General features: G+C 27.3%; 4 protein-coding genes across 10 annotated transcripts in view; 2 read left to right on the top strand and 2 right to left on the bottom strand.

Annotated features, from left to right (window-relative positions):
- The first annotated feature begins 231 nt into the window (after positions 1 to 231).
- Positions 232 to 1351, top strand: LOC129610008 (elongin-C). Its single transcript, XM_055522315.1, has 2 exons — positions 232 to 473; positions 1066 to 1351. The coding sequence occupies exons 1-2, from the start codon at positions 271 to 273 to the stop codon at positions 1205 to 1207; spliced, it is 345 nt and encodes a 114-aa protein (XP_055378290.1). The 5' UTR covers positions 232 to 270; the 3' UTR covers positions 1208 to 1351.
- An 886-nt stretch (positions 1352 to 2237) lies between these two features.
- LOC129610007 (peroxisome assembly protein 12) lies at positions 2238 to 3192 on the bottom strand. Its single transcript, XM_055522314.1, has one exon. The coding sequence runs from the start codon at positions 3105 to 3107 to the stop codon at positions 2244 to 2246; it is 864 nt and encodes a 287-aa protein (XP_055378289.1). The 5' UTR covers positions 3108 to 3192; the 3' UTR covers positions 2238 to 2243.
- Positions 3193 to 5492: 2300 nt separating this feature from the next.
- On the top strand, positions 5493 to 10892 carry LOC129609977 (uncharacterized). Its single transcript, XM_055522271.1, has 3 exons — positions 5493 to 5791; positions 8896 to 9103; positions 9220 to 10892. The coding sequence occupies exons 1-3, from the start codon at positions 5715 to 5717 to the stop codon at positions 10336 to 10338; spliced, it is 1404 nt and encodes a 467-aa protein (XP_055378246.1). The 5' UTR covers positions 5493 to 5714; the 3' UTR covers positions 10339 to 10892.
- A 2133-nt stretch (positions 10893 to 13025) lies between these two features.
- The window catches only part of LOC129609976 (putative uncharacterized protein DDB_G0282133), a 65988-nt gene continuing 53614 nt past the window's right edge, over positions 13026 to 25399 (bottom strand). For 3 of the 7 annotated variants that reach the window (XM_055522270.1, XM_055522264.1, XM_055522265.1), the window contains 14 exons: positions 23093 to 23421; positions 22248 to 22953; positions 21723 to 22173; positions 21063 to 21654; positions 20858 to 20990; positions 19987 to 20119; positions 19708 to 19849; positions 19447 to 19651; positions 19254 to 19381; positions 17334 to 19162; positions 16728 to 16829; positions 16078 to 16664; positions 15899 to 16009; positions 14209 to 15829 (listed from right to left, as the gene is read on the bottom strand). In XM_055522270.1, coding sequence (XP_055378245.1) covers positions 14812 to 15829; positions 15899 to 16009; positions 16078 to 16664; positions 16728 to 16829; positions 17334 to 19162; positions 19254 to 19381; positions 19447 to 19651; positions 19708 to 19849; positions 19987 to 20119; positions 20858 to 20990; positions 21063 to 21654; positions 21723 to 22173; positions 22248 to 22953; positions 23093 to 23421 — 6466 coding nt within the window. In that variant the 3' untranslated portion in view covers positions 14209 to 14811. Of the gene's footprint in view, positions 13254 to 13720; positions 14053 to 14208; positions 15830 to 15898; positions 16010 to 16077; positions 16665 to 16727; positions 16830 to 17333; positions 19163 to 19253; positions 19382 to 19446; positions 19652 to 19707; positions 19850 to 19986; positions 20120 to 20857; positions 20991 to 21062; positions 21655 to 21722; positions 22174 to 22247; positions 22954 to 23092; positions 23422 to 25399 lie in introns of those variants that run through there. The other 4 variants (XM_055522268.1, XM_055522266.1, XM_055522267.1 and 1 more) reach the window with 4 other exon arrangements.

Here is a 25399-nt window from a genome sequence, read left to right as displayed (position 1 = left end):
AAAATTAGGATGTCGCTTACTAAAGTCATAAATTGTCAATTATTGACAAAAGTAAATTTAAGCTATAAACGTCAAAAGTTGCCTAAAAAAAGTGATTTACAATTGTAAAGAGTTAGTTTTTATTACATTCGATATATTTAATATATAAGAAAATATTGTAAAAGGAGCAGATAAAAAATAGGTGTAGGTTTAAAATATTCAGAAAGCTAAGGCAAATAGAACAATAATATTAAGATTGAAATTGACTCTTTCAACTACAACTTAGTCACAATGGAAGAAACGCGTGCCGAAAAAGTTTATGGAGGATGTGAAGGTCCTGATGCAATGTACGTTAAACTAATATCTTCAGATGGACATGAATTTATAGTGAAAAGAGAGCACGCACTGACTTCTGGTACAATTAAAGCTATGCTTTCTGGTCCAGGTCAATTTGCCGAGAATGAAGCTAATGAAGTGCATTTCAGAGAAATCCCGTAAGAAAATTTAAAATTTAATTAAACATCCTTATAAAATCATTTATCATTCGAATTAAGTTATGCTAAGTTTTTTGTAATAAATGTTTGAATTTTTTTTATTTAATATTCATGATATTGCCGATATCTTAAAAAATTAAACGCTTAAATACTTAGGATTCTGTAAACGTTTTATATATAGTATAAGTTTTGACGGAAGTGAAAAAAAAAAGAAAATTATCCGTGCAGTGAAAATTAAAGAACGATAAGCATAAAAAACGTTTATCTTATCAGTTTATTTAGTGATAACCTAGGATTAAATTCGGAAGTTATCTTTTAATATAAGAAAGACAAAAAAAACCCAAAATTCCAATAGTATTTCGGGAAGATTCAATATTTTTTTTTCGAATCATGCATTTGGGTTTATCTTTAATACTTTGTTTTACTTTTTTATTAATCGGTTTCTTCACTACAAATAGATTCATGTTATGTCTTGATAAACGTTTTAGCACCAATATTTAATTTCGTAATATGGATCTCTTTTCAATATTCGTCAGAAATTATTTTCTGGCTTCAAATTTTTTATTAATTTTTATTAATTTTTATTTTACAGATCGCATGTACTACAGAAAGTTTGTATGTACTTCACTTATAAAGTTCGTTATACAAATAGTTCAACAGAAATTCCAGAATTTCCTATTGCTCCTGAAATTGCCTTGGAACTGTTAATGGCGGCCAACTTCTTGGATTGCTAAATCAATTGTTTTAATTTTTGTTGTTTAAAAAACCATTATTCAAATTTGAGAATAATAATTATTTATACTTTATCTGATAAACATACTGACGTATCATAATTTTGATTCGATTAAACTTTTTCTTTAAAGAAAATAAATTAATGGATTAGAATATAATTTTTTTTTTATAATATGCAGTAAAAACAGGATGAATAAGAATTTGAAAACTAAATTTTAACACAATAATTGAAAAGATTTTTTTGTTTTTTAGATTATTTAAATTGAAGTTTACTATCCTTCAAGAGGTTTTTTATTATATTACGAAAATATTAGGTTTCAAGTAAAAATATTTATTTTCTCTTATTTTTTCTTTTATATTTCACATTCAAATTTAGTAATGAATGTAAAAAATATTGCATAGCAATTTTAAATTATTTGTAATTCGCCTAAACAACAGCGAATAAACCACAGATTTTATAGGGAAAGACGGTATCTTAATAAAAATCATAAATTTACAATATTTTATTTTTTATTATGTAAAGATGAAAATATTTTAATTTACATTTAATACAAAATAAAAAAATTACGAAAAAATTAAACTTTTGTTATATTAATTCCATACCGCCAATATAAAAATAAAACAAGGGTTTAATGTAATAATATATTTATTATCTAAATACATAGTATATGATGCACTGCTCAAAATAGATTAAGGAATTTTGATAGTTCAGACATGTGTTTAAATTTCTTTTTTGATAACATTACAGATCTTCAGGAACTAACTAGTTTACTTTATCAGATTTTTTTTATCTTATTTGATTTTTAATCTTTCTATAATATATAATAATATTTCTATGTGATTAATTTGAAATTTAAATATAATTTTAGTTTTTTTTTTAAATATACTTTAGAACTTTTTTTCTTCTGTATTTATCGAACATGTTACATTTTAAGATTTTGTAATTTTAATCTATTGAACATGCTTTATTTTAAGGTTTAAGTTAGAAGTGAATTTTCAAAAAATCTGCTAAATACTGTACAAAATTTCCATATTAAGTTAATTATCATAAATCCTTATTAAATCATTAATGTTCATTGGCAGGCTTGTTACTGGACAAATTTTCCTATTTTCTAAATGCGTAGCTATACATTTCCAACAAAATACATATCCCGATATGCCGCTAGCTGTTGGAATGCTAGGTATTTGCAAGCAAATTGGACATTCATTTTTATTATTTAAAGCTAGGATATTAATTTCTGTATTTTTGAAACAAGGTGGATTCTTTAAATTTCCAATATTATTGCTTTCAGGACGTATGTACCACCACTGCATAAATTGTAAAAAAAATGCGAAAAATTCAACTGATTTCAATATTATAGATGTTGCCCTTTCTTCTGTCCCTTGACTGTATGATAACTTAAGACCTAATATGTGGAATATTGGTGAATGCGTTGAGCTGATTTTAACAAGATAAGTTAATATGTTGATTGCTTTTAGAATTTGCAGGAAATAAATACCATTTAATAATAGCTTTTCCATTATATTTCTATTTTCATGATTAGCAGCTCTTGTTTTAAGTTTTTTTTCTAAATAAGGTAATAAGACTAATAATAGAGCTGAATGAAAATGCATTTTAAGTGACGTATCATTTCTTGTTATTCTTTGTAAACCATAAAAACTTTCACCAAATGAAGCATCACGTTTTTTTAAATAAAAGTACTGTAAAGCTAGAGAAATAGCTGGAGAAACATCGTCACTGAATTTTATATACTTGTTTTTTATAGCAAATTTTAGCCCAAGAAAATCACAAATTTTACTCAAAGCTGGATACAACACACTGTCTAGAAATTCTGACGCAGTAACTTCAAAAATTGATGGTAAATAATGAAGATTTGCGGTAAAAGTAACACTTTCTGCCATTTCGATTATGTTCCCATTTATTTTCTTTATTATATCACTTTATTTCTACAAGACAAATATTCTAATTTTAATTCATGTTTGATACAACATATGATTTTGATATTGGAAGAAGATTTTTTGATACAAAAATCATAGACCAAAATCATATATAGTGATAGAAAAATCATAGACGAATAAAGTTATCATCGCAAATACTCGTTTTCGTGCTACAGCCTGTTGAAAAAATTAGTGCCAGATTTTTCCTGTATATAAATAAGCGGTTATGCCTTCGGAACTATGCCACTTCGAGTTACTATGAAGATCATTTTAGAGGTGATTGATTGCTTTTTACTTTCGGCCTACAATTAATTAAATTTGAGCCATAGTTTTTGAGCTAAAGCTGGTCAGAATCAGAATAATTTTTTTTTTTTACTTTTTTTTAAAAACTCGAAATTTCTCGCATATTTGAAAAATATATTTGTGTCAAATATGCATTTTTTGCTTGTTTTTGAAATACATTTAATAGGTTTTACTGGCAAAACTATCAGACATAGAGGAAAATGTTATATGGGTTATATAGAAGAAAATAAATAACATAAGTTTTGTATGAAAATAAATGTGGCAAATTTTCCAATATGAATTATAATTTTCGGCTAACACCCAAAAAAAAAGAAAATCTAACATAATTTAAAATTTAAATCAATTAAAATTTACAGCAAATATTACTTTTGGCGACAAAAGTAAGATTTTCAAAAGAAAAATTTTAAGCTTATTATTAATAACTTTCAGTATCTTTGTAGAATATCTTGGTAAATTAATTTGTTTAGTTCAAAAATTGTGTTGCGTTAGGAAAAATATTTCGCTGACTGAAATACTGTAAAGGAAATATAACTTTTCATAGCTTTTGTTTTTTTTTTAAATTATTTTTCTTTCAAGAAATAATTTTTTATTGGATTAACAATTTTTGAACATTTAAAGTAGCAAATTTATGACTTTGCAAAAACAGTTATTGTATAACAAATTATATTGTATAGCAAGAGAAAATTTAGGACCGGTAGTCTGGTTATTGCTTGTGTTAACTTATGAATATGTTGTTTTTCAATGTTGCAATGTAAGCTCTGAGTTTAAAAACGAGTATGATAGAAATATAATAATTTTCCATATTTGAGGTGTCAAAATAGTATATAATTTCTGTGAAATCTGAAATTTTTTTCGAGATTCAAATGTGATTTGAATATGCTCCTATAATAAAAAAAGAACACAGATTTTTAGCATAGAAACGGCCATATTTAATTATTTAAATATGACTGATATTTAATATTTCCGGCCCAAATTGATTCAGTTCCAACTTTGACTTATTTTACAAAATGAATAGTTTGTCAAAATTATAGGAGTTCAAAATATACATTTTTTTTACGCAACAACACCTATTACATTACAGACATATTTTATTAAACTGATTATATGAGTTCAAAATATACATTTTTTTACGCAACAACACCTATTATATTACAAGCATATTTTATTAAACTGATAATAGAGTCCATAATAGCGACAAATGACTAACTAAATAATAAGGACCTGATTGCCTATCTCGCTATTTTACTCGGCGAGTGAGAAGAAAGCGAGTAACTATTATATGTAACCTCAATGAAATAGACGTGAACATAGAGAGTATAATCGTTGCCTATTTTTTATTTTCTTTAAAGTTAAAAACAGAACAACAACGATTTTCCGCGGTGAAATGTCGGAATCCGTATGGAATATACATTATATATGTGTTTTAATAGAACTGCCTTAAATTGAAATTGCTGCCGCAAATTTAGCCGCCTAAAATACTATTTTGCCGCTGGGATTTTTTTTTCACAAAACCTGTTTCCATGTGTGTGTGACAGTATATACAAAATACTGAACAGTTGATTTTGACGCTCCGCTTTTGTTCTGCGTTAACAACGGATATCGTCCGCCGCTGTCACTCAGCGCTTTGGTTCTGTTTTCACAATAATGAGATTTCATATTTACCCATTTTCCGAAAAATAAATGTATATTTTGGAAAAATATTTTCGTTTAAATCCATAATTTTAGTAGATCATTTCTATTTAGTATTTCTGTCAGCCTTACTTATGTACATACGGAGTGTGCATCTAAAGTCGTATACATTGAAATAAATAAGAAACTCATATTCTGAAAAGATTCTTAAAAATTATAAAGCAATGGAGTAGGTTAATTTTCAATAATACATAATACGAATAGCATAAATGTAGGTAGAGAAGAAGAAATAGGGAGAGGAGAAGAAATATTCAACCACAAAGATTATGACGTTTAAAAAAGAAATTGTATTGTCAGTGTCACTTGAAAAGTTAAAGTAATTTTGCTAAAATATACGAGTTGTTTTGAAAGCTATAGTTTTTGTATTTATTCTGTTTTTAGAGCACAAGCATATATGTACATACATAGGTACATTTGTGTGCATATATTAGCATTTGTTGTTGGTGGAAAATCGTATTTTTCCTGTCAGCAGTGGTGTTTATTTTATAAAATTGTGTTAAAATTAAAACTTTGGTGCTATAAAATTGAATTATAATTTAAATAAAATAGAAACAATTAAATAAAATAAAAACGCCTAAAATGAGCGTACAAAAGGGACTTACAACAAAAGGCAAAGAAATGTACTTATACGAAGGTTTTGAATATATATATCATTAGTAAGTATCTTTTATTTGATTTCTTATAATCTTTGAACATTAAGATACACATGTATGCATATGTAGGTAAATACGTGTAGTATAGGCCGAAAATATTGTTCTTCGTTAATTCTATTTCGATTTGTAGAATGAATTTGCGTTGGCCTAATATTTCTCATATATAAACTCCATTAGATACATTCAAAACCGATTCCCATGTACATTTATAGAGATTTATTTAAATTTGCTAACTCAACATTCTTCTCTCCTGTATCTTTGAGTTTTATGATTCTACTGGTCCAGTATCAGTTTTACTTGTTATGAATCAACTTTTCTTTTATAAAGGACTAGTAATCTGTCCATAAAAAACCATAATCCGAACATGCATAGGTATACTGAATTAAAAAATTATATCCAATTAAAAAACAATTTAACAAATAAATTGAAACCTACATAAATACTTACTATCCTCATTCTAGGATACTTGACACCTGTTGTTTTTATTTTATTTTTTATTTTATTTTATCTCAATCTACTGGGAAATAACCCTTACAGATTTTGGAATAAAAAATACAAAATCAGCTTAAAATTAAGTAAAGAAAAAATTAAACAAATAAAACAAAATTCATTATATGTATATAGTATATAATAAAATTAAAGCTTAAGTACTATTGAAAAATTTGGTGACATCTCTTCTAACTTTATCTCTATTAGAATCAAAATCAATTTCAGAGGAACAAATGTTAAATAAACGTTGAGAAGAAACTATAGGCTCGCAAAAGCCATAATTAGTTCTATGCGAATGAAGATATAGAAAACGACGATTTCTGACAGCATGTGCTGGGGCGTAAATATTATATAAATTCAAAATTTCTGGGCAATTTATTCTCGCAGATAAAACATCATAAGAAAACATTACAGAAGCAACATTACGTCTACATTCAAGAGTTTGAATATCAATGAGTTTACATTTGGCAATGTATCCAGTGGTATTCAATTCCCAATTAAATTTACGCAAGCAAAACCGAACCATATTCTTCTGGACAGATTCAATACGCTTTATATGATTTTCGTACGATGGCATCCAAATAAGAGCAGCATATTCGAGGTGAGGACGGACCAACGAGACAAATAAGCTTTTAAATGTATAGGGATCAGAAAAATGTGCAGACTGCCTCTTGATGAAGCCCAGCATAGAAAAAGCCTTTGAAATTACATGGTCGATATGAGGATTCAAAGTAAGCCTGTTATCAAGAATTATCCCCAAATCCTTTATTTCCTCGACACTATCTAATATAAAATTATTCACCCTATAGCTAAAATTATTGGAATTATTTGTTCTATACAATCTCATGACCTTACATTTTTCTACATTTAACATGAAACCATTCGAAGAACACCAGTTATAAAATTTATGAATATTTAACTGGAGCCGATGACAATCCTCCACTGATCTAATAATAGAAAACAATTTTGTGTCATCAGCGAATGATAAAATAGAACAGTCAATATGACAAGCACAATCATTTGTGAATAAAAGAAAGAGCAAAGGACCCAAATGCGTTCCTTGAGGAAATCCAGAGGTAGCTAGAAATGAATAAGATTCACAATTGGAGATTTTAACTGAAATTTTGCGCTCTAATAAATAAGAACGTATCCACTTCAAAGTTGTACCATGAAAACCTAGTGCTTGTAGCTTAGAAAGAAGTTTAAAATGATCTACTTTATCAAAAGCCTTAGATATATCAGTGAAAATAGCGTCCACCTGGAAAGCACGTTCCACTGCGTTGTAGACTGAGTTCAAAAAAATTGATAAATTAGAACTGGTTGATCTACCTTTGACAAAACCATGTTGATTTGGTGAAATAATTTCCTTGGCTAAAAAATAAACTTTGTCAGTGACTATAGCCTCGAATAGGTCTGTAATTTCTAATATCTAATTTTGAACCGTTCTTAAAAATAGTAAAAATATTAGAAAATTTCCACTGATCAAGAAAAACACCTTCTTTCAAAGACCTATTAAAAATTAATAATAAAGGTTCAGATATACCGGATATACAATTTTTTAGTACAGAATTTGGAATCCCATCTGGACCTGTACTTAAGTTATGATCAGATTGGGAAATCTTATTATAAACGTCACCGTAAGTCAATTGCAAATATCCTAAATCTAGAACCTGGTGAACATCGTCATTATAATCCAGTGACTGAGAAATATTAGATTTTTCATAAACAGATTCAAAGTATTTAGCGAACAAATTACATGTTGATTGAATATCAGAAGCTATAGATTCATTATAAAAAATGCCAGTAGGAAAACCAGAAGATCTTTTATGCGCATTGATATATGTCCAAAAAAATCTAGGGTTAGACTTCATATTCGATTCACAAGCCAAAATATAGTTTTTATATAAAAATTTACTTAAAAAATCGAATTCCCTTCGCAACCTCTGAAAGACTATTTTATCTGCTGAAAGCGAGCTGCGCTTAAATTTTCTATAAGCATTATTCTTCGCATTTTTCAAAGAAAGAAGCCTCTTATTATACCAAGGTGGATGCCGAGACCTGATTACACTTTTCTTTGGAATATATTTAGAAATACCTAAAAATAAAATTTTTAAGGTTTTAGGTCGTAATTCTTTAATACTATTTCACGCAGCCTGTTGAATTGCATTTGTCATAAAATAAAAATCGTAAATTCAATTCTTTTCACTCTTTACTATTTATTTTATTTTTTAATATAGGCAAAGTGCGTCCAAATATCTGTATATTTCTGTGGGAGATTTTCCGTTTTTCCCTTGAGCTATATCAACGTTATCTTTCATTTTTTAACTAAATGCTAGTTAACTAAATTTTAAGTAATCTTTAAGTATTGCTTTGAAGCTGTACAAAAACTATGTATGTATGTACATATGTACGTATACATATTTAAAAACTGCCAATAAAAACTTTCCTGTTTATACTTTATTTTGAAAATGTCCTCCGCTCGTTTTATATTGAAAATGACTTCCGCTCGTAAAACAAAAATTTAATTTTGGAAAGACGTTGGCTTTTTACAAACTGAAGAAATACTAATTTTCAAAGTTTACGTTCTTTTTTAATAATATGACTCTATTTTATAACAGCACAGGAAAAGCAGCTACAAAATATGTGTGCAGAGAACTGCGAAAATTTAAATGTAACGCATATCTTATTGTTAATAGAAAAAATGGTATGGTAACTATTCATCGAAGACACATGCATAATCCAAAATTACAGGAATTAAGGGAAGCGGAGCAAGCTGTAGAAAAAATGAAGCGTGCCGTGGAAGTAAGAGGAGAAAATCCAAAATCTGTACGTACATATGTACATGTATTATTAAACAAGTTGCTTTTCTTTTACAAATTACATATAATAAAATTTAGTTGTCTAAATTTAAATTTTCTTGTTATACATTTATATATTTACAGGTAGTGGAAAATTTCCAACCAAACTTGTCTACGAAAGTTTTGCAAGAAATGCCATCTATATCAGCATTGCATAGAAGACTCTCGAGGGCAAATTCGAGACATTGTAATGAAGATGGAGTACCTGTAGGTATGTTGCAGTATCTGCTATATGATTCAGGTACTTCAACTGATGATCGGATGATGATTTTTTGCAAAACTGAAATGGTACGGGAGTTCGAGAAAAGCGATTTATGGTTTTGTGATGGAACTTTCAGAGTTGCTTCACAAAAAATGGGTTTCAAGAAACTTTACACGGTACATTTTTTCAAAAATAATTTCGCTTTTGCAATAATATTTGCATTGATGCAAACAACATCAAAAAAAGTAATATACGAAAAATTTTTTGAGATTATTAAAAATAAATTAAATCTAAGTTTTGGGCCAAAAATGATGATATGCGATTTTGATCACAGGGCAATCATAGCTTTCAAATCGAAATTTCCTGCAACACGAGTTGCAGGTTCCCATTTTCTTCTTGGACAAAATATTATTAAAAGTTTGAAATCCTTTTCTCTTTATAAATTATACGAAGAGGATGCGGCATTCAAATTTTTAATTCAGAAACTATATTGTTTGAGTTTATTACCTCCACGTGAGGTACGTACAGCTTTCTATCTCCTTTGTGAAATCGAATTTACTGAATACCAAGAACTACCGGCAGTTGACAAATTCTTAAAATGTTTCAGAAGGTATTATATTTCATCTCGAGCTGTATACCCAATAAGCTTTTGGAACCACAATCAAACTGTTTTGGATGGTTATCCGAAAACTAATAATTTCTTGAATGGTTTGCATAATATCCTACACAATAATTTCCAGATTGATCCTACACTTCCAAATTTTTTCAAGACTGCGTTTAAACAGATGGATTTGCAGTATGAAAAATTAGTCAAACCTCCTGAGTCATGCTACCCCTCCAACAAATATATCCAGTTGCCTGAGAAGTTAAAAGAGCTGTTGGAAAATTATGTTCTCACTGATGGGCAGCAAAGAAGTACGGATGACATAATAACATTTCTTGGAACAGCTGCCCTTTTAACTCCAATTAAAGATGTATCCCCGATTTCTGCCTCCGATTAGTTTTTAGTTAAACATACTTAGTGGATTAGGCCTATTGGGGACAGCACTCAAAAAAAAAAACGCGCCAAGTCCTCTACCTCTAAGGTGGTGTGGAAAAGGAGGCAAGTCAGTAACAGGGTCAAAGAGCTAGCTCCAGAAGAAGGATGAAATATTAAAAAACGGTTTTTAACGAAAGAATGAAACGAATGATAGAGATGGACTGAACTTTTCCAGTTGAGAAGGTTAAACAGATGTAAAAGGTTGTAAATGGACATGAAATGATGCAGGAACCGCTATTAAATCTAACTGTCTTGTACGAATGTACATTCAACATACACGTATGTACATATATACATGTACGTTGTACATATATGTATGCGTAAAACACATTTTTATATTCTTGTTAATTTATTAACATACACAATTAATTTCCATGTAGATATGGAAATATTCAATTGTCTACGTTTTGTAAAATCTTGTAAAAATAAGTTATTGTAATTAATTTTGTAATTATGTATTACAAAAATATCATTTCTAACCCAACATCTCATAAGCTTCCCTCAGCATGTTTTTTTGACTACTATGCTTTTATATTGATAGTTTTGTTTTTAATATGTAAAAACAAAACTATCAATATTCCACCGTCCATAATATTTTGTATTTATTCTATAATTCATATTATACAGTATGAATTCCAGGATAAAACAAAAATCAAAGAAATATTTTGCCTACTCATTACATAACTGATTATGTAAATGTAAGTATTTTTACAACTTTTGAAAGAAAGTTTTAAGTTTTTCGGAATATCTTGACAAATTTGATTTAAATATTTTTTGGTATTTAATTTTGTGCGTAATATATAAAAATTTCCATTATGACATCCATCATAGATGGAAATTTTGTATAATTCGGTACCTACTTGAATATAAAACTCTAAAATAAATTTTACAAATCGTTTTTTGGATCATTTTAGATCTACAGAAACAATCTAGTTTACCTTTTCAGGTTTTTAATGTCTTACATTTTTCAATATAATTTTTTTCAAACTAAAAAAATCTTTAAAAATCCTATAGAACTTTAAACATGCTATGATTGTCGATCGTGCTGCTCTTGTAATAAAAATTGCAAGTGCTTTATATTAGGTTCAAGTTAGAATTGAATTTTCGAAAATCGCCAATCATTTAAAGTAAAGAGAAAAAAGAGGTATACCTTTTAAGGAAAAATTAAACGCATTGTTCTAGTAGTGTCTTTTAAACTATTTATTTATTTATTATTTTCTTTAATTTGTGTTTTATTTGAATAATTATGTATATCTTTTACTATGTTTATATTATAATTGTAATAAATATATAAACTTATTGAATATTTACGACATTATAATCCAGGCTTTTTATTTGTTCATGTGTTTTTTTGTAAATTAGTTTTTTATTTCTTAATTGAAACAACTTTGAAGAATAATCAACTAAAATGGGAATTTATTAATAATTTGATTATATAAAATGTTAAGATTATTGTAAGAAAAAGTTAATTCAGAACATTAAAAAAAATATACGTTTATTTTAGACTAGAAATTTTTTTTATGTATTTTACATGAGTAGTATACAGTGATAAATATACATATATGTCTATTTGTTTTATTTTCTAATAAATTGTGTGTATAAAAGATGTTCCTTTTTTTAATTTTTTCATTTTTGTTTATTTACTATATAAAAGCAAGAATTTGGAACGATTTAAAGAAAATACATGAAAAACATGTACATATTTTGTATATTTTGAATTTTTTCCTTTTTTGTAGCGGCAATACATGAGTATAAACTTAAGTATATACCCTTAAAACAGTTAAATGAAACGAAATTATAAAGATAGTGTGTAGTATCATAAAAATTTGAAAATTAATAGTTCAAAAAATTTATATAAAACAAATGTGTAATATTTTCATTTAAGGTTTCTGTATAATTTGATTAAACATTAAATTATAGTTTTGTTTTCATTTCGTTTGCATATTTATGAATTTATTAAGGCTTCAAACAAATTTTCCATTCTTGTTATGTTTGAAAGTTTCGTTTATTGTTAATATTTTCGTTAATTCAAATATTATTTAATTAATTCTTTAAAAGGTATTTGAATTTTGTGTGTTGTAATCGAGATTATATATTCCACTAATGTTTATTATCCTTTTCATTCTATTACTTTTATTTTCATTCGTTCGCATTCGATATTTTATTATGTTTCATATATTTTTATTATTAAATTGAAATTTTTGCTTTTGGTATAAAAAATATTTAAATTTCATATAAAAAGCTGTATTTTTTTAAAGTCACTTTATGTTTTACATTACAATGATTTTAAATAGATTATATAATATAATGAAAATTATAATTTTATTTTCATTTTTATATTATAAAAGCATTTATAAACTTATTTTTTGTTCTTCCACATTACAAAAAAAAAAAGTTTTTTCAGACTTAAAAATTATTAACTAGGTATAAATAGCAATTTTATATTAATAAGTTGCAACTATTATCATAGAAAAAAAAATTTTGATCTATAAAATAAGAAAGATGTTCATAAAGTTATTCACATACAAAGTAATACCTTAAATGACAACTGGAAAAATGAATCACTAATCGAAACAGAATAAATTTATAAAATGAAAGTTTTAAACACCTTAATTTAAAAATCAGATCGGTTAATTTTAATGGATATACTGTAATTTAAAAATCCGATAGCGTTATATAACTGAACTGAACTAGTTAATAATAATATTCATCAAAAAATTTATATATTTATAGACATTTTTTACTTTATTGACTATAATAATAATTACAATTTGCAAGTCCTATTTATATAACAGAACTAATTATTCGTTAAAATTATAATGCTTTTTTTAATAAATTTAATTGTTTAAAAAATTGATGTTCTAATCCGTTTAATTCCTGCAAAAATAAAAGTATTTTCTATAGATTTTTTATAAAAATATCAATTATATTATAATATAATATAATTTAGTATGTTTATATTGTGTATAAAGAACATTTTTGATTTTATTGAGAAAAAGGAAAGAATTTTTATATTTTTATGCTTTGCTTTTTTGGATATTAAAAATTTACAAAATTCTTACCCATAACTATTTCGTAATTAATTCATAGTTAATATTGTTATAATTTAATATATGTGTTTGATTATTAGTTTTTTTCCAATTTAAATTTAATGATATCAAATATGTAGTACATAAGTCAAAATACAGAAATTTATATTAATTAAAATATAAATACACATATATATATAATTATATATATATATATATATATATATATATATATATATATATATAGTCATATATGGACACATAACGTACATGTAGAATACATTTTTCTAAATGTAAATCGCTTTAAATTACAATGAATTATACATTATATTATACTGCTTAAAAATTTTTTTTATTTAACGAAAGAGTCATTATTTCTTTTTTTACTTTACTATACATTTGCAATTTACATAAATTTTTATTTTAATTTTTCACTTTATACTATATTGTAGGATAACTAGTTTTTATAAAGTTTTTAATACCTATTTTCAATGTTTTATTAATATAAAAATTTAACATTCTACAATGATTTCTTTATTTTTCTTCTTGTTTTTTTTTTTTTTTAATTAAGTAATGAATGTTAATTGAGGCATTAATAAATTAATTTGAAATGTGGAGAAAATATAAAATACATCACCAAATAAAATCTACAGGAATAATTATAACAAAAAATAATATTAAAAAATTATGAAGAAAAACAAGAACCAAAATGCAAAACAAGTTAAATCTTTTAGTTCAGAAAATAAAAAAAAAACTATTAAAAAAGTGGAAAAATAGGAAATATTGATTATTAAATAATGATTTTTGTTTCATATATAAGAAAATCTTTTTTTTTATTTGAATTATTATACTTGCTTAAGTTAAGCCACAGCATTTTACAAAGAATGTTTTATCGTTTTTTTAATAGGTCTTAAATGGATAAAAAATTAAGAAAAAAAATCATTATACATTTTTAATATCTCCCTTAAAAAAATTTTTTAATTGCTTCTTTGAAGACTCTAAAATATAAATTATTGAAAAATTTGAGATGTTTGTCAAATCTTTTATTTTTAAATTTAAATTACATAGTTGCGCATATGTGCATATATACATATTATGATTATTTTGTCTTATAAAGTTGAACTATGTATTAATTTTATAAATATTTATTATTCATTTTGTTTAATTTGTAATAAATTTTCAGGTATAACATAAATGTCTTTATTTATACCATGCAAATTATATGCACTTCTAAAAAAATTTCCAATAAAAAGTGATCTGGTAAACATTCATTATTCTTTATTAAATTGTATTTTACTTAAGTAAAAAAATTTAAGTAATTAAAATAAATAAAATTTCCATTTAAAAAAATAATAGTATAATATCAGATTTGTGTGTATATGAATAAATATATGATAATTTTTTTTCTAATTTTCTCCATTTAATTGATTTTCTATTGATAAATTTTGTTCAATTATTTTTAAGCCATTATTTGTTAAAATATCACTCTTCAAGTTATTGCTCGTTAAACTTGAAGTATTGCAATATAAATCATTCGGATCTTCTATAATTTTAAGAGGTTCATCTAAATATGCTGTGGTATTACTAGAATTAATTGAAGATAAGTTTGAGAGTGAATTATTTGTGTTTGTAGCTGTACTATTTTCATTGCCAATAATCGAATTATTAGCTTTGCTAGATAAATTATCAGAAGATAATTTAAAGGAATTACTATGCTTTAATTTACTTTGGATATTAGATGGTTTTATTGCAATAGCAGGCTTTTGTGAGTTTGTTCCTCCCACTGCAATATTATATCCCATTGTATTTCCTATGGTGCTTAAATCTAAATTACCAGTATTACATGCTGCATTTATTATACTACTACAACCACCACCAGTGTTATTTCCGGTATTATATATTCCGCTGGTAGTATTTGAGGAAATGTTATTACTACATGATGTAGAGGAAGATATTTCAAGATTTTTCACCTGTTGTTGTATTATGCATTCGTTATCATAAATTCCTGTTAAACTTGTTGGGGGAGACGTTGTATGATGTAAAAATTGTTTATTTTGCAGTTGTGGGAAATTTTGATAATTTTCACTACACATAATTTGATAACCTTCTTCATTAGTCGATTGGACTGACGATTGTTGTTGACCATGTAATTTAAAATCAACAACATGCTGTTGTAAATTTTTTTGTTGTATTGGTTGTAGTTGTTGTTGCTGTCTGTTTTTTAGATCTACGGACGGAGATTGATGCAGTGTTGTAACTGATGTTGAAACGTTGTTTACCACTGTTCCTAATTTTGCATTTGCAGTTGGAGTTTGAGGTGGTTTGTTAAGAAACAGATTCGGGAAACGTTGCTTAATGGAATCGACAACATCTAGCAAATTTTTAGCATCCATAGCTAATATGTGGGCTGCTGATAGCATATTTCTAAAAAACGTATTTTTTTTCATTAATATAAGAAAAATTGTATTTCAGCATTTATACTCGTATTATTACTTTCTATATTCCGCATCTAATGTTGTTTCGCTATATTGCTGAGCTAAACGCATTGCTGCAACCAATTCAAACATGTCTTTAGACAAAACTTTGTGTGCCATTTCCACTTCCCTGTGAATAAAACAATAAATGAAAATTTAACAAGTTATTTACATTTTGTCTTAATAAAAATATATTACTTATGAGCTTGCGCAGGAAAAACTGTAGATAATGCATCAACTGAAGCTAAAAGATTTCTCAATTCCAGTCCAACATTTTTAACTAGTTCTAAATACTGGGATGCATTTGCCTTCTCAACACCTTGACTCAACATCATAATTGCTTTAACTACTGCTGTTGTAGCTGCATATACAGTGTCGTTTGCCCGATCCAGCGGACATATTTTTGTTGTTCCTGCGGCTGTTGATGCTGAAGTAGTTGCCGTTGAAAATGAATTGATCACCTCGGCACGTAACGATCTTTGGCCACCTCTTTCATCTGATGATGATGAAGGTGTAGTACTTCTTTCGTTTGTTGAATTACTCGATTTTAAAGTTCCTGGATTTGATCCAGGTGTATGCGGTCTTGAGCTCGTCGTGCTATTTGGTGTTTGGGGACAATCGATAGGTAAACTTGATGGACCACAAGATGTAGTTGAACTCTGTGGAGAGAATCTGGTTGCTTGATTAAAACTACTCTGCATTATTGGTGGTGTTGTTGTGCTTGAACTCACAACGTTATTTACATCTTGCTCATTTAGAGATGTTATTAAACTTAAACGTTTCTTCTATAAAAAATAAAATAAAAATGGAATCATTCTCTTGTAGGAAGTCCACATCAAAAAACTTACCAAGTTGTTTTCTTCTTGTATAAGCCATTTACTATCAACCTCACTTTCCATTTGTTGTTTTCTTAATTTAGCTTCCAATTCCTCTTTCGCATCAATTTGTTTCTGTTATTGTAAAAAAGTTCTTAATTGTAATTAACAATTATTTTTAAACATTTTTTTAAAATTTTAGAAATATTTAAAATATTTAAAATATGTAGAAAAAATAATTAGTACTAAATGTAAAAAAATAAATAAAAAAAAGAAAAATACACAAGATAAAATAAAAGGATTCTAAAAGTATAATAAAATATATTAGTTGATAAGAGTTTCTATGATTTAGAATTATTCTGTCCGCATGGAACAGAAGTAAAGAGATTGGTATAAATGTTTAGCACAGGTACATGCAACTTTAATGTAATTACTAAATGTTTTAACTCAAAATTTACTTAGAAAATCTAGAGATTACCAATTAAGAAAAATATATATGTATGAATTTTTTATTACAGGCATTCAGGCTTCGAATCGAAATTATAAAAACATAACTTTAAATAAAAATAAAAAGTATATTCAATTAGCAATCAGCTAATAAAAGTAAAAAATCTATAATCTCGTAATTTGCTTTCAAACCTGAATATCTGTTATTCCGTCACCATGAAATTGTTCATTAGAGTTACTTAAAGCTTTTTGCAAGTTAGCAACATTTTGTTTTTTACCAAAACCAAGGATGGAATTATTGGGAGGAGGACAGGATTGGACGTATTGAACAGTTTGAGAATTTTGAAGTTGAGTTGATATTTGTGTTTGGTGTTGTATTGCTAAACAAGGTCCAACAATTATTTGATTAGCTTGATTTTGCGAATGTGGAGGAGGTAAATTATGTGGCGACACAACTGGGTTCAAAATTGTTAAAGAGGTTGGCTGTGAATTAGACATTTGGGGATGATAACTTTGAAATAGAATTGAATCTTTTGTTGGAATATTTCCAGTTTGCCAAAATTTTGGTACCATTGGAGTATAAGTAGAGTTTTGTGATATTTGTAAATTTTGGTGTTGTGGAGCTTGATAGAATATTGTATTTTGATTTTGAGATTGTTGTTGGGTTGATATTTCTTGCTGAGTTTGTTGCTGATTAATAGAATTATTGCTAGCACTACTTAACATACCGGGTATTTGTGTACCAACTGGTAATAAACCTTTAGCAATACTTTTATTTAATGCAATAGCAGCACAACTTTTAACGTTAGCTCCCCCAAAATCATAAATTTCCTCTTGGAATGGTTCTACTTGTTCAATAGTTTTCATTTGATTGCGATACGCGAAATAACTTGGATTGCGTTCCAAGCTTCCAGAACGGGTTACTGAAACTTGATGAGTTGGATTACCACCACGTTCAAGACTATTTGCTCGATATGCAGCACGATTTCTCATTAGATCATAAGCGCTCGACATTGATTGATTACGCTCTAAACTTCCTCCTTTATTTCGAATTGAAAATTGAGGAGCAACGGGAACGCTATTTTGATTTCGTTCTAAACTACCGTATGATGTACGACTTCGTCTTTCAAGACTATTTTGATGGGAATCAGATGCATAAGTAGGTTCTTGGCCGCCACTTAACTGACGAGTTAAGGAATTTGAACGATTTGACTTAGTTAGTTGTAATCGTTCGAGGGAATTCATTTGGTTTTCATACGGTTGTTGAATATACTGAATATGATTCGGTGGAATTTGTTGATGATACAATACATAATTACTATTCATCACAGCTATTGGGGCCGGATTCATTGGCTGATAGGCTGATTCAATAGATTGTTGTGATTGAATAATTTGCCGCTTCGGAGAAGTGTTAATATTTGTATTAATTACGTCACACGAAGCTGGATATGCTGGTTGAGTTGGATTATGATTATGGGGATACATAGGTGGTAAACCTTGTGGTAATACACTATGAGGATCGATATAACGATCCAAAGTATTTGATTTTGAAGAAGGCGTAGAACCAAGTGAGTCAATAGTTGTTGATGGTGTAATGCCACTACCTCCAGAAGCAGCTGAGGAAGAAAGATTTTCTGAGCAAGATATTTGAGAATTAGCCAAAGAAGGAGAAGAACTTATAGGTATTAAGGATTGGGGAGAGGAATTTTCGTCAGGAACTATAGGATCTAATTTAAGTAATTCAGCCGCAGGTAATTTAACAGTTTTTAAGCTGATTTCAGCTGGATTAACATTAATTAGGTTAGTAGTTTTTGTATCATCCACATCTACAGCTATTGTATTAAATACCGAGGCTGGTGTTGTATAAGAGGAGGGATTTAGTGAACGTTGATCTGTTTCCATCATCAAACGAGCTAAAACGGCTGGATTTTGTGCTATAATATATGTTTGAGGTGCACCAAACTGTTCTATGTCATCAGAGTTTCCTAACCCTGCAGACATCGGAATCATCAATGATGAATCTAAATATATTTGTTAAATTTGAAATAAAAAGAAAAATTAATCAATTGAAACACTGACAAAGCTATTAAAACAAAAATATAAAATAACTACCTCCTGCTGGTCTGGAGGGTTTTGGCGGTGGTACATCATCACCAGCTCCCCAGGACATTGCAGCAACTCGTCTATTTTCTCTACGCATTACTTCACAATCGCTTAAACGTTCTTCAACCAAAATATCACTGTAATTCACAATTTTTCATTAATATTCACTTTTAATTTATAACTAAATTTTAATAGGCCTCACTATAAGGTTTCCTTAATGTTTTTGAAATTAGGTCGCTTTGAAGGTTCGTAAGCCCAACACTGTGACATCAATGAATATAAACGAGGAGGACAATTATTAGGTAAGGGTAAGCGTTCCCCATTTTCCAATTTTCCTATTACATCACTATTTTTTATTCCTTGAAATGGTTTAACACCTAACATCAAAATTTCCCAAACGCATACGCCTGCGAATGGTTTATTTTAAATTTAAACATTTTTTATTATTGTGGATTTTAATTACCGAACATCCAAACATCACTAGAAGCTGTAAAACGCCGAAAATTAATCGACTCTGGTGCCATCCATTTTATCGGAAGCATGCACTTGCTTGAATGATAATATGATTGATCCTGAACCCAACGTGACAAACCAAAATCAGCAAGCTGTGAAAAAAATTTATTCATATTTAAACCTAATTGACTTGGAATTTTTTTTTTATTTTATAATTTCAAAACTCAAACTAAATTAATGTTTATTAATATTTAAAATTAATATAATTTTATGTAACTTCAATACAGACCTTAATACAAGTTGACGAGCTAACAAGCACATTTCTAGCTGCAATATCGCGATGAACAAATTTTTTTGATTCTAGGTAACTGAGAGCTGTTGATAATTGATAACAGTATAATAGAAGAGTGCCCAATTTCAATCTGAAAGATCACATTGCATCATAAAATTAATCAATCATAAAATTTTGAAATAAATATGCGCTTCTATCCTATTCTCAAAAATCCTCGAGTATTTATAGAAAACAAACTAGGATGGAAACAGTGGACTAATTTTGATGAATTAAATCAATGCCATCGGCAAAAATATAAAACGTTGGCAGCGACATACCCAATTATATATAATCCAGAAATTAATGTGGATGAAAATATTGCAGTGAAATTAAAACAGTATTTTGAAAATAGATGTATACGCAAGAAATTAAAAAAATCATATATGGAAAGAGGAAAACAACAACTGTTGCGTTTCAAAAATTATCCAGTACAACCACCTCCAACAATAAACTATTATAAGGAATTAAATTTAAATAGAAATTTTCAAAAGATTACAAAAAAAGATCTATATTTTGAAAATTGGGAAAAAACGAGACGTAAACCAAATCGTTTTGTTAAATTACCTTGCCGCTATACAGCTTCTAAATTCAACAACATAACAACTGAACCACCAAATAAATTTACTAATAGTATACCAACAATGAATTATGCGCAAGTGAAAAAAATTATGGATATTGAAAGAACGCAATCATAAATCAAAGATGTAACTTTCTGATTAAACATATAAAGCAGCATTTACATACATACAAAAATTAAAACTGAAAAATATGTGTTCGCCAATAAAAAAACAGTTAGCTCTAAATTTAATTTAAAATTATTTGGTTATACCTATCTGAATTTGTCTTTAGATATGCTCTCAATTCTCCAAATTTTGCCAATTCCATAACAATCCAAATAGGAGGTGTGCTACATATTCCAATTAATCTAATGATATGAGGATGATCAAATTTTTGCATTATAACTGAAAATAGTAAATTAAAACATTTAAAATATATTAATAAATTTGAAAATATATTTATAATTTTGATTTTACAAGCTTCTTCCAAAAACTTTTCCGTTTTAGCTGAATCATCTTCTGATTTACAGGTTTTCACAGCCACATGAATTAATCCAGTTTTATTATTTAGTGTATCATTATTATTTTCTGTACCACTACTATTCCCACCACTCATATCTGAACCAATTGATGATGTGGAATCACCTAAACGATTTCTTGAAGTTTTCTGTTGTTTAATTCTACATGTACCAATATGAACATCACCAAATTGCCCCACACCGATTATTTCATTCAATGTTATTTGTGAACGGTCTAATTCATAATTTCGTACAGCTGGTGTGGAATAATCACCTTCTTCTTCAATTAAGCCAATTTCTGCATAGTCTTCACTTAATATTGGTTTTTTATTTTCATTTGAATTGGACTTATCGCAACTTTCACTCATATTATTGCCGTCATCTGTTTCGTTTGTTTTATCTTTGGTTGTTGTTGAATTATTTGATTTTTCTAATGAATTCGTTGTACTAGTATTTGGTGTTTGATGTGATCTATTCCATACAGATATATTTTCTTTGGTGTTGCATATACGGCAATAACCGTCGACTAAATCAGCAATACTTTCAGCCGTCTGTAAATTTTTTTTGGTGATAATTTACATAGTTATAGATAATAACCATTTTTTAAATTTATACTTACATTAATACCATCACAGGTTATTACTAAGTCTTCGTCGTTACCGCTAACTTTTATCTTTAATTGTGTTTTGATTTCTCTGCAATTGCATACTTTTTGTTTGTCAATTATTGATTTTTTACTACTTAACGGACTATTTGTTATTGAATTGCTATTACTTGTAACACTGGAATTTAATTTTTGTAACTCACTACATGAATTAATCGATTGCAAATGATATTTTTCCTGATGGCTATCTTTGTCCTTGTTATTGTCTGGCAAAATATAAGTTCGAATCCTTTCAATATCTTGAAAATCAGCAACTTTTGTTAATTTCGCCTGCGGATGTGTTAAGTATGAGATTCCAATGTGAGGGCCAATATAAAGGTGTCCAGATATATTCCAAGCAGAACTTAATGTTACAGCAAATGTTTCCTGATCGTAAACATATTGTGATCGAAGAAGTTCAAAGAATCTAAAATATGAAATATTTAATAAATGTAAAATAATTTTTTAGATTTACAGTATAAACTATCGGGTTAAGATTACCTTAACATGTATTCCATTTCGGTAAAATTATAAACTTTTTTATAGCCAGCTTGTATCATTTTTTTCAAATTTTTTTGTTTGACTGTATGTATCACAGATTTTGGTAAGAAATTACTAAAACCTATTTCTTTTTCAATATAATCCAAATGATTTTTTTTATCTGATGCCTGATTTGTGTCCTTATAATAATGTCTGATACCCAAACAACATAATTGTATTGCAATATCTTGATCTACTGATGGTGTATTTGATTGTATATAATCTTGCTTAACTTGATCAAAATAAAAATGGCAAGTTGTTCTATCTTTTTCGTATAATTCTTTTAAATTTTTTGGTATATAACGTACTCTTAATTCAGCTCTCCATACACTTGTTGTATGTAAACCTGCCGATAAATTTTTTTGTAAAATTTTCTTAGCTGTTGCTGTCTTATCATTATTTGGGCAGTCTGGATTCGGACAGGATGGATTTAATATATGTGCAACTACTTGCGATATTGAAGTATCTTGTGGCATCCAAAGTACTTCTTTGGTAACAATATTTAATAAACGTAATGCATAACAATTTGAATTTGTTTTATGCCCAGTGTTCATATTATTTACAATTAAATTAATTATTTGTTTAACATCTGATGCTTCGTGGAATTTTATCATACGAAATCCTGAATTTGGTAAATGAACTGTTAAAGTGAGACTTTCTGAATCCGCTTTAAATTATACGAAAAAAAATATACATAGACATTTAGTATTTTACAGTAATATCAAAATAATATAAGTATGTGTGTACAGCGTTTCGATTTTTCTTGTATACTTAGTGATTTGTTTGTTTTTTAAAAATATACTCACTCCCATTATTTCGCGATGGACTAAAATTTGGTGAATGGCCCCTTTGCAAATTTATATCAGTCATTTTTATTGATTGATGTTTTGTTAAATATTCACCGCCGAATAAATTTATATGGGTACCTCCGACACCACCAACCCCGCAGCCGTCACTTCCGCAAGATTTTTCACGAAAATCTACAGCAGAGCCGCCTGTCCTCCAATGGAATACTGAATTCGCAGCCGTATCGTATGAAAAACGTGTGTGACGACTGCGTAACAGATTGTTTGAGTTATGAGTGTTTCGTAATTCAGCAGTTATATCGCCATCCTTGTAAAATGAGTCATCATAACTATGTTTAAAATATAGGAAAAATAATAAAAAATATATTAATCGAATTTTGAAATAGAATTCAGTGGAACAGTTGAAATTTGTAAATTTATCTCAGAAAAAGTTGGTATAAATATAAATTAATTATTATAATTGTTAAAAAAGCAATTTAGTTATTATCAATATTATAAACAATTTAGTTATTATCAATATTTTTTTATGCTTTAATAAATTAATTAGATTTTTTTTTATTTTAATGTAATCTATTTCAACTATTTACAATATTTTATGGTATTTTCGCAAGTTTTATATTGTTTTGATTGTAAATATTAACATACAATAATTTCATTAATCATGTTAGTTGGTGTGCATGTCAGTATCATGCACAATGTTTTCTTTTTATTCAATATTAAGACTTGAATTATAACTTTTATTAATATTTCTTTCATTTTATTCGTATTTTATGTACATATGTGAAATTTAATGTATTTTTATAAATTTGCGGTTGCTAATTGTTATGATAATGTCGTTATATTTTAAAATATTCATCAAATTTTCTTTTTGAATTGTATTAATTAAAATTTTATCTATAAAAATGTTTAATTTCAAAAAACCATTTTGATTAATTTTTTTTAAATTGTATATTTTTACAATTCGCGGAAAATAAATTATTTTAATTTCAATAAAAAGTGTTTGTGTAAGTAAACAAACATATATAATATGTGGTAAATATTTTAACAATCTTAAATATGTATGTAGCTATGCACTTCTCATTTTTATTGAACTTTTTGTCTTATACTTACAATTTTTATAATTTATTTTTTTTTATTTGTATAATTTTTGTTTGTTTAATTTCAATAAAATTTTTAAATAAATCAATGTCAATTTTTTAAATTCGAACGACATGGGCTTATTTTAAAACACTTACTCCTTTTCTCATAGTGTTTTATTCGAGTGTTTCTTAATGAGGATATTCTCCTGTTAGCACAGCGCATTTAAACGACCTGCAGAGAAAAAGGTAAAATTGGGAGAGCCTCAGAAACTTAAGGGGGACAGAAAAATTTTTATTGTTTAAAAATAATAAAAAACAAGCAATTTTCACGTTTAAACTTTTTTAAATGACAAAAACAGATAGGAAAACTGAGAACAATGACAACAATAAATGGTAAGTGACAGCTATTTCAACAGGTAAATAAAAATTGTTTTGTAAATAAAAATTGTCAATAGATGTCATAATTAAAAAGTCAACACTTTTTTTAAAAAAAAATAAGAATTGTTCCTCTTAATCCGACTTAATTTTTTTTTTTGTCAAATTTTAATTTTGTAATTTTAAGCGAGCGAAATTGAATGAAATTAGATATTTTGATGTCGAGAATTATGTGATTATAGAAAAATTTTTTTTAAGCGAGTTCCAATATGTGTGAAAGTATATGGAGATTTTTCTTCTCAAAAATTTTGTGAATTTAAGCGAATTGTTCTGCTAGACAAACGCAGAAAAGTAGCTAGCTTCTTCTTCGACAGCTTGTCATAGTTAATCATAGAAATAACAAAATGACAGTTGAAATTAAAGATTCAAAAATTATATTTGTACTTACAACCTTAATACAAAAAATTTTTAATTAAAATAATTTAGTTACATTATTTAAATATTCAACTAAAAAAGACACCAGTCCACAATATAATTGATACCATACATTTGTTGTATGGAAAAGATAAAACCCCGTTTTATCACATAAATAACGCATTTTTAATGTTTTAGAAATTCATAACTATAAAATACTTATAACAAAAAGCAAGAAGTATACGATTTTAAACATATTTACTTGATCATATTAGGTCTGTTTAAGATGAATTCTGCTGTAAGTTTTTTAAGTGGTATATTTTTCTCCAATAAAAAATTATTAATAACTAACTCACATACATATTTCTTCAATTTTATGCTGTCACGTTTCTATTTTAATCAGGTTTCATTACAGATAATTAATACATTAATCAGGTTA

The sequence above is a fragment of the Condylostylus longicornis genome, unplaced genomic scaffold (genome assembly GCF_029603195.1).
Source record: "Condylostylus longicornis isolate FDR11 unplaced genomic scaffold, ASM2960319v2 ptg000042l, whole genome shotgun sequence".
In the NCBI taxonomy this organism is placed as follows: domain Eukaryota; kingdom Metazoa; phylum Arthropoda; class Insecta; order Diptera; family Dolichopodidae; genus Condylostylus; species Condylostylus longicornis.
The sequence above is the reverse complement of the archived record's forward strand: the minus strand, read 5'-3'. Positions and strand labels throughout refer to the sequence as shown.